At 44.8% G+C, this 10000-nt stretch overlaps 1 protein-coding gene across 1 annotated transcript in view; it reads left to right on the top strand.

Moving 5' to 3' along the window:
* The window catches only part of LOC307235771 (neuronal acetylcholine receptor subunit alpha-7-like), a gene marked incomplete at both ends in the record, with an annotated part of 50465 nt that overhangs the window by 16046 nt on the left and 24419 nt on the right, over positions 1-10000 (top strand). Inside the window, 2 exons of the mRNA XM_080007974.1 lie at positions 2360-2499; positions 9862-9906. Coding sequence (XP_079864100.1) covers positions 2360-2499; positions 9862-9906 — 185 coding nt within the window. The remainder of the gene's footprint in view (positions 1-2359; positions 2500-9861; positions 9907-10000) is intronic.

Raw genomic sequence — 10000 nt, 5'->3', positions numbered from 1 at the left:
CAGGAATGAAAACATCGCCAGCAAACAACGATAAATTAGTTGTTTGCTGGCGATGCTGGCGATGCTGGCGTTGTTTGCCACTTTTTTTGAAGAACTTTGAAGAATTTGCAGTCAGACTGCTCTGGCATCATCGTTGCTTTGAAATGTGGAGTGAATTTTTGCAGTTGAAATCCGAACGCAGATGTTGGATTTGGCCCACATTTCTTGCATTGAACTGGGAGGGAGGGAGGGAGTGTCCAGTGTGGACTGCTGCGGGAAGGAAACCTACCAATGTACTACAAGAGATAAACTTCAAAACATCCACACTCTTCCTTGAACATGAATTCATAGCTGTGCTTTTTACTGAACACACACCGCACGTGAGCAGCTGCGCGGGTGGATTTCTGGGTGGATGAGGGACGTGAACTCTGACGCATGAGTATCTGGTGTTGGGGGCGGCCCCGCTCCTCCAGGAGCCGTGTGGTTGTTTTCTGCTCCAGCGCAGCTCCTCTCCCTCCGCGCCTCCGTCTCCGTCCCCTCGTAACTCTCCTCATTATGACCCTAATGGAGCCCGTCTCCGCCGTGCCACGCCGAAACACACACTCCTCACACTCCTCTCCCGTCACAGCTTTCCTCTCACTCTGTCATCGCTCTTTTTTTTTTTCTGTGTCATTTTTCTTTTTCTATTTCTGCCTTTCTCTACGGTGCTCTGTTATTGGCTGTCATTTGACATCTGACATCGTCATCAAAACACCAGAAAAAGCTGCGTTAGGTCTGTGTGTGTGTGTGTGTGTGTGTGTGTGTGTCTATGTTTGTGTTTTCACTCAGGTCAGGGTTTTAAATTTCAAGTTATAAGTTACCCGTGCAAGTTATAAGTTCTGTGGAATTACAGGTGCGGTGGGTATAATTCACGGGATGGACTTGTCTGAAATGGAATATAATATCCCTAAGTATGTTTTAATTAGTGTATAATCCCATGAAAATAAGAATCGTTGTGTTTTCGTTACCTTAGAATGAGCCGTTTTTATCTACATAGGGAGCGGGTACTCTTCACGGAGGCGGCCATGTTGCACCGCCATGTTTCTTCTACAGTAGCTCAGAACCGACAAACCAAACTCCGGCCCTAGAGAGGGCCTTTTGCCTTTGTCCCTTCCACGGAGGCTGCCATGTTGCACTGCCATGGGGAGACATTTTCAGTTAGTTGCGATCTGCAACCTCACATCTAGATGCCACTAAATTCTGTTGGGCAGTCCATTTGCTGTGTATTTGAGGCTAAATGGGTAGTGCTAAGTTCAAGATGGCTTTTTCATACTCAGTCATCCTGTGTGTGTGTGTGTGTGTGTGTGTGTGTGTGTGTGTGTGTGTGTGTGTGTGTGTGTGTGTGTGTGTGTGTGTGTGCGTGCGGGTCCTACAGTGCATGCCAGATGCTGCAGCTGTGTGATATCTAGGTTTGTCTACATACCTGTTGTCTCATTTATATTTTCTTACATGTGGGGTATTTGGTTGACTCCAGTGTATTGTCAAGGACCACCGAGTGCCAGGACTGCCAGATATGTGTGAGCTGTTGCATGGGTGCTTATTACCTCAAAAATAAATGAATTTTAACCACATCGTACTGCCCAGTTGACACCTGATAACTTCCTTCGCTCTCGTTTCATCTGGCTCTCCCTCTGGTCAAAGCTCTGTCGTCAATCTCTCTCTCTCCTGCGTGACTTCCATTATCGTCCCTGAAAGGGATGCTGGATTTAAGAAGAGGCCTGGAAGGAAGGGGTCTGAACGAACTGGGCCAGTCTTGATAGGCGTACCGCGGCGTGTTTCAAACACTCCCAGGGCACATTGGAGTAGGGGCGGTGTTTCGGGTGCAAGTTAAGTGCACGGTGAAAAGTTCCGCTTAGATACCGAGGCTTGTTATTAGATTGGAATTCAGCCTCCATCCGTGGCGATGTTCCCTGAGATAAATTTCACAGAATCAGGATAAACCAGCGTTGATAGTATTCACAAGATCATTTTGCAAAAGCCCCTAAGGTCCATTTGCGGCTTTGCAGCTAAATATGACTCCATATGAACACCAGAATTGGGTCATACAATAGTATCGACCAACCCACGGGCAAACTTTATAACAAAAACCATAATCCACAGTGGTTTAAGGTAGCTGGATGTTGACCCTGGTCTCTATTCCCATGGCAGCTGTTTTGCTGCATTTCCATGACCCTGGTTTTACCTGTGACACAGCGCTTGGATAAAGTTTCATATGTTAAAGGACAGAGGTCAAACAATAGACAACAGTAGCCGTGGAAAACCAACACCACCTCCAACTACGACTATAACTAAATCCTGTGGAAACGAGTGACGTGTGCACCTTCCTGTCGCCGCTCCGCAGGGTCCCTGCAGGGCGAGCACCAGAGGAGGCTCTACAAGGAGCTGCTGGCCAACTACAACAGACTGGAGAGACCGGTGGTCAATGACTCTGCGGCCATACTGGTGGAGCTGGGACTCACCCTGCTGCAGATCATCGATGTGGTGAGGAAACCATGCGCGCATGCGGGTGTGTGCGTGTGTGTGTGCGTGTGTGCGTGTGTGTGTGTGTGTGCGTGTGTGTGTGTGTGTGAGACACAGAGATGACCTGGCAGTGTCGTGGAGGTGACGTACCCGGCACTGGTCCGGGCTTATGAAACAACACCGTTAACTTTTGCAGCAGTAAAGCATATCTGCCATTTGACTTGTTTAAAAACACTTGTTTTTTGTTTGTGTTTATCAGTAACGACCTTGCTGGAGATGCTTTCAACTCTTCTTCTATACACACTCACAGATAATGGGGACATTTTTGCATAATCTGGTGCTTATGACTTTATGTGAAAACACAGCACTTTGGGGAAAATTCATGTAATGCTACATATAATGACACAGCCACCCTCTATTAAATCTGATGGGACCATACGACCTTCTGTTTTCCAAACTGTCTGTCAGTTAGTCAGTGAGTGTAACCTGGCTGTCTGGCTGTCTGTGGGCTGTCAGTCCATCTAGCAGTCAGTCAGGGTCTGTTCGAGCGAAGAGGGAAAGAGTGTTACTGACTTTTAAAGCTACGTGTTTTACACCGACCCAGTGTCTGCTCGTGTCTGTCAGAAAACAAAGAGACTAGATTGCCTGAGTGTGTGTGTGTGTGTGTGTGTGTGTGTGTGTGTGTGTGTGTGTGTGTGTGTGTGTGTGTGTGTGTGTGTGTGTGTGTGTGTGTGTGTGTCTGTGTGTGCGTGTGCGTGTGTGCGTGTGTGTCTGTGTGTGTGTGTGTCTGTTTGTGTGTCTGTGTGTGGGTGTGTGTGTAAGCACATGGGTTTCTTTTTTTTTGCCCTTTTGTTATGATTCTGCATTTCTGCTCCTCTGCGTACGTCTGTAAATGTTTGTTCGTGTCAAACTCCCCGGCGGCCTGCAGGCTTCTCGTTGCTGAGCTTGTGGGTGAGGCGTGTTTATTTTGTGTTGTTTTTGTTGTTTTTTTTTGGTCTGGTTTTGTCATCCTTCCTGACAATTTATTTTGGTTTTCTCTGTAACGAAGGGAGAACTGAGTAAAACAGTGTTTATTTAATGGTATTATTTTTTGTACAACTTCCAAGACAGAGTTGTCAACGAAGACAAACAGGGAGAGAAGTGTGAGAGTACCAAGAGAGAGAGGAAGTGTGGCTTCATTTAGATGCTTTAATGACAGAGCATTAGCACGATTGTACGTAACGCAGTCACTCACACCTTTACACACGCACATTAAACACACAGAAATATGAATATAATTATAATTTATACATTATATACACATAAGAATTATGTATCCTGTGCATAGTATTGCATTTTGTATATTCTGTACAGTACATATTCTATTATTTCTATTATCTATTCATATATTATATATATATATATATATATATATATATATATATATATATATATATATATATACCTGTTCTGTCTTTTGTTTCTTTTTTTGGGCTATTTGTATATACCGTGTTCCAAATTGTTATGCAAATTGGATTTAAGTGTCATAAAGATTTAATGTTTTGTTTTTCAATTAAACTCATGGATGGTTTTGTGTCTCAGGGCTCTTTGGATCACTGAAATCACTCTCAGACACCTGTGATAATTAGTTTGCCAGGTGAGCCCAATTAAAGGAAAACTACTTAAGAAGGAGGTTCCACATTATTCAGCAGGCCACAGCTTTCAAGCAATATGGGAAAGAAAAAGGATCTCTCTGCTGCCGAAAAGCCTCAAATAGTGCAATGCCTTGGACAAGGTATGAAAACATTAGATATTTCATATGTGTGTGTGATGATCATCGTACTGTGAAGAGATTTGTGGCTGATTCAGAACACAGACGGGTTGGTGCAGTTAAGGGCATAATGAGGAAGGTTTCTGCCAGACCAATTCATGGGATTAAGAGAGCAGCTGCTAAAATGCCATTACAAAGGAGCAAACAGGTATTTGAAGCTGCTGGTGCCTCTGGAGTCCCGTGAACCTCAAGGTGTAGGATCCTCCAGAGGCTTGCAGTTGTGCATAAACCTACTATTGGTCCACCCCTAACCAATGCTCACAAGCAGAAACGGTTGCAGTGGGCCCAGAAATACATGAAGACTCATTTTCAAACAGTCTTGTTTACTGATGAGTGCCGTGCAACCCTGGATGGTCCAGATGGATGGAGGAGTGGATGGTTGGTGGATGGCCACCATGTCCAACAAGGCTGCAACGTCAGCAAGGAGGTGGCGGAGTCATGTTTTGGAATCATGGGAAGAGAGCTGGTAGGCCCCTGAAGGTGTGAAGATTACCTCGGCAAAGTATATAGAGTTTCTGACTGACCACTTTCTCCCATGGTACAAAAAGAAGAACCGTGCCTTCCGTAGCAAAATCATCCTCATGCCTGACAATGCACCATCTCATGCTGCAAAGAATACCTCTGTGTCATTGGCTGCTATGGGCATAAAAGCAGAGAAACTCATGGTGTGGCCCCCATCCTCCCCTGACCTCAACCCTATTGAGAACCTTTGGAGCATCCTCAAGCAAAAGATCTATGAGGGTGGGAGGCAGTTTGCATCAAAACAGCAGCTCTGTGAGGCTATTCTGACATCCTGCAAAGAAATTCAAGCAGAAACTCTCCAGAAACTCACAAGTTCAATGGATTCAAAAATTGTGGTGATAGGTGGTATCAAAGAAGGGTCCTAGGTTAACATGTAACTTGGCCTGTTAAGATGTTTTTGATTTCAGTAAATATGAGCTCCTAATGCTGCAAATTCAACAAATGACCGTTTTCAGTTCTTTGCAACCTATAAAATGTTTTGAAACTCCGTTGTGCATAATCATTTGGAACAGTGCTTTTTGAGTTTTTTATTTTTGAAAAAAATACTGTTAGCATTGGGAGGTTTGTTCAATAACATTTGAATTATACCCTAACGCTTGATGACTTGAAAATTATTCTGACTGTCATTTGCATCGACCTTTTAGGAAAATCAGAGAAAAATATAATTTGCATAATAATTTTTTAACGTGGTGTATATTATAGCTGTTAACCTTTTTTTTAATGTAAAATCGTCTATGAAACACACCAAACCTCATCAGAGCAAATTCCTAGTATATGTAAATGTGCCTGGTGGAATAAACTGATTCAGAGTCTTTAATTTCAGCTCGGTCAGTTGTGTGTGTGTGTGTGTGTGTGTGAGGTGGTGTGTGTGTGTGTGTGTGTGTGTGTGTGTGTGTGTGTGTGTGTGTGTGTGTGTGTGTGTGTGTGTGTGTGTGTGTGTGTGTGTGTGTGTGTGTGTGTGTGTGGAATGATCAGAGGTTGGAAAGCACTTCTAGAATCGAATAGAATAGTCGTACAATCTTCACACTGGGTTGCCATTTAAATGCAATAACACTGACATGACATGTTTGTAGAAGTGACTTTTGAAGTCAGATTTTTTATTTCAGATTTTCCAACAGAATTTGCAGCTTCTCAAGACAAGTTTTATGATGTGTATATATCTACCCAAATCCTCCCAAAACCTTCTCTCTGTAATAAAAGCAAATTAATTTGGTTTGATTTTAGGAATTATTCCTTCCCTACGTTTCCTGAATATCTGATTACTGTACTTTTTCATATGAATATGAAAAATGACCGTGGTGAATGTGATTTTTCATGTACGCTTTTCTGAAAAGTTTCTGCTGATGTACTGTGCTGAAAGAAAAAAAAATATCCTTATCACAGTCGGAAGGTGAGTAAAAAGGGTTGAGACTGCTGCAGTCAGACCATTGCACCGTCATCACATTTGAACGTCTGACCTTATTAAACCCAGCAACCAAAACCCATTTCATCAGGCCGTCAGACACAATAACATCTGGCCGAGCAGCTGGGTGTTCTGCAGAACATAACATTCATGTTGAAATTAGCCCATTGTTCTTGCACATTTTTGGAATTTTCTTTTTTCTCCAAAACGGCCTTGTTTGAACTTGAATACCTTCTGTCATTGTTTGTTGGGTTTATTTGGACAGCGGGGCAAAGGTCTTTATCGCAAAATGGTCACATGGTTGGACATTGTCATGGGAGCGCAGATACCTTCGTGTTCTGCTCGTTATGTATTTCATTAAATAACTTTAACGTACACAACGTCGGCTGAAATCTTTTTCCCAGGTCAGATGTGGATGGATTTGCCCCTTAGCCAATTAAATGCTATCGACATGCTGTCAATATTTAAACCCACACGTTTGGCTTCGCTGGGAGAATGAAAAGAAGTACATATCTCAGATCTCGGTCCCACCTTCCCTGTTGGGTTTGATTTATATTGAGCCAAGAACCTTCGGGCTTTTCGTCTGGAACACGTGGATCCAGAGCTGCCAAGTCTCACGCTTTGACTGTGAGACTCGCATATCAACCAGTTCGCACGCCACGCCTCGTATTTCTCACGCTGGGAATCCCAAAATAAGTAAAATTTCTTTTTTTTCTTTTTTTTTTTATTCTACGTATATGACAGTATAAATTTCCTGACTTGGGCTCGTTTGGTGCCCGTCACCATTGGCGTGGTGTCCTTTCCGCCCGCACGTTACAGCCTCCTATTTGGAGTGCGGTCAAGCAGTCAGTCAAAGCAGTCCGCTGCGCGCCCCACTTCACGGTCAAGTGTACTAATAAAATCACAGTATTTTTATTTTAGATGTATTTTATCCCAAATTGAACCAAACATAAAAGACATGTGCTCCCCCCAAATCTCACTCCGAACTTTTGGTGAAAATTGGCAGCCATGCTTGGATTGGTCAGTTTGAGTGTGTGTGTGTGTGTGTGTGTGTGTGTGTGTGTGTGTGTGTGTGTGTGTGTGTGTGTGTGTGTGTGTGTGTGTGTGTGTGTGTGTGTCCTCTTCAGAACACCAGATAGTCCACACATTTATGACCCAGACGCTGCGAGTGTTATGAACACGGATGGAACCCAAATGCAGGACAAGGACGTAGAAAGGAGGAAAAAGCTGATTAATGGATGAGGGCCTGGCGTGGAGGGGAAGTCGGGGAGCGGGATCCGGCTAGAGCAGGAGGGAGGGCGGGGAATGGAGGTGCGTAGGCGTTGGGTGGCGTGGAAGGGGAAATGAACGCAGGCAGGCAGGACGGCAGGCAGGAGGGAAAATCCGGGGGCATGGAGACGCGGGTTAGCGAGGAACAAACAGGACACGAGCAATCAAAGAGACTTTTATCTGGCGAGTGTGTAGTACCACGGAGGTGAAACGACCGTCTGGCGAAGAGGGCGTTAAAATGCCGTTGAGCAGTGGTTCTCTAACTTTTTTTAGTGGTGTACCCTCTTTAAGATCTTTTTGCAGCTCAGTACCCCCTTCACAGGCATTGAAAAAAAAAAGGAAAATTAACTGAAGCTGAGTTCGCACATCACACATTATCCGGATTTGCTTTTTTTTTACACAAGAACCCAACTGGAAATCTTCCGTATCAGAGGCGTTCACACCACCTGGAAATAGTCCGTTTGGTTTGGACGAGGGGAGGAGCCTGGGTAGAGCGTGCGGGAGGAAGGACGTGACGCAGTGACGCTGCAGAGTTTTACAGCACACCCAAGATGGCGGACGAGGCTACAGACTGATTAGTAGTTTGTCGTTTTTGTTTTGCGTTGATACGCCATGTATTTGGATGTATCCGCAATATAAACGAGAGAGCGGAAAGGAGTTATGAAAGCAGAAAGGCGTGCGCAGCGGTAGACTTGGGCGATTCCAATCACACTTCTGGAACGGGGAGACCGCATCTGCAACATTAAAGATGCGCGCATGGGGGGCGGGGTTGCAAATGCGGTCTCCTCCTTCCAGAAGTGCAGGATGTATTATTTACAAGTTAAGTATTTACACAAAAACATCCAGCTTTCACTAAATTAAGTCCCATAGCCACAGGGAGACAGGGAGGTTTGTGTTTTTTGGAATGGAACGGGACAGTCCCTTCACCCAGTTGTGGTGAAAAATGGAGTTTCATACACGTGGGAAACTAATAAAAATAAATAGATCTAAAATCAGGAAGACAGGCACGGGAGCCTCCGTTCCAGTTCTCTGAATAGGTTTCCGTTTTTCATATTATCACAACATCTGTATATAGAGCGTCCTCCCAGTGATCAGCGGCTCCGCTGTGCCGCTCCGTTTGCCCAGAGCGGCAAAATGCCCAGAACCGGTGCTGGGGGGCCACGTGCCTTTTCTTTTTTTTTGAGCACCTGCCCCTCAAAGTCTCTGTGCGGGACTGTATAGGGGAAGAGGTTGCCGATAGACGATTTAATCGTAAATGTGCCCGAGCCTACCCAGCAGCTACACTCCGTGCACGAAGATCCGCACAAAGGTAAATAACTCGCGACACGACCACTTGCTCACTGTGAATGATCCGGACAATCACCTGCTCTGTTCACACATGCCTCTCAATCAGACGTTTAGCGAACCTTGTACTGGGGTGCCGGCTGGGTAAAGTCCGGGTAATCTCCGGGTCAAATGATTCGGACATTTGCGATCACACATACAGCTTATCCCGGTAATGTCTGGATAAATTCAAGTTTACAGTGCATGTGTGAAAGCAGCTATAAATTATGTGTGTATTTATTTTATTTCACACATTTTTGTTTATTTTCGGAGAGCATCCTGCAGTACCCCTATAGTAGCCCTAGGGGTACGAGTGCCCCCATTTGAGAAACACTGCTGCAGAGGAGATGAGGCGGCGATGGTCTCCAGGTGTGCCAATGAAGCCGGGAGAGAGGAGACGACAACAAACACACATAGAAATATACAGGGAGAGACAGGAGACACAGGGAAAAGTGGGCCAAATAGAAACGCAAGGAAAACCTACATTCGGAGGCGCGGCCGGGGCCGTGAGAGCGAGGAGAAAAAGCCCAAAATGGCCTTTCCAGTCCACTTCCAGTTCTGCCTACTTCACATGGAATTCTGACGCTGGCATTATGGCAGAGAAAGTCCTAAGGTGACTATAGTTAGTTAATATTTAATGGTAATCTAATGCTTTCATACTTTCTATCTTCTCGTAATTAGCATGTGCACTGTTGGTTCACCGGGAGGATATTTTTGGAGGTTTTTCTTTCCTCATGAAGCCGATTTGAATATTGTGTTTCACTGCAGTTGTTTTGAATGTAGGGGGCCTGTGCTCTGAGTCGCTGGAAAAGGAGGATTTACCAGACTGAAAGCTGCTGTGGGTTATATAAAAGCAGCTTTTCCAGCGCCTGCCCCGTCCCTCGAGGGTCTTCATGTGTTTGTTTTTTTTTGTTTGTTTGTGTGTCTGCAAAAGCAAGCGCACCAATTTGCAGATGACAAAATATTAAAAATGGATTATGTTGGTTACATGACTGCTAATGCAATGCTAGACGTGTCGTCATTCTTTGACCCTCTCCCTCCCTCCCTCTGCACGCAGGATGAGAAGAACCAAGTGCTGATGACCAACGCCTGGCTCCAGCTGGTGAGTTACAGGATTTGGTTCGACACCTATTTTAGGTTCCTTTGCTCCAAAACAGGAGGCGCACTTTAAAAAGACGTACGAACAACAGACGACA

This window comes from Zeus faber, assembly GCF_960531495.2.
Source record: "Zeus faber genome assembly, chromosome: 10".
Taxonomy (NCBI): domain Eukaryota; kingdom Metazoa; phylum Chordata; class Actinopteri; order Zeiformes; family Zeidae; genus Zeus; species Zeus faber.
This window is presented reverse-complemented; position numbering and strand designations above follow the sequence as displayed.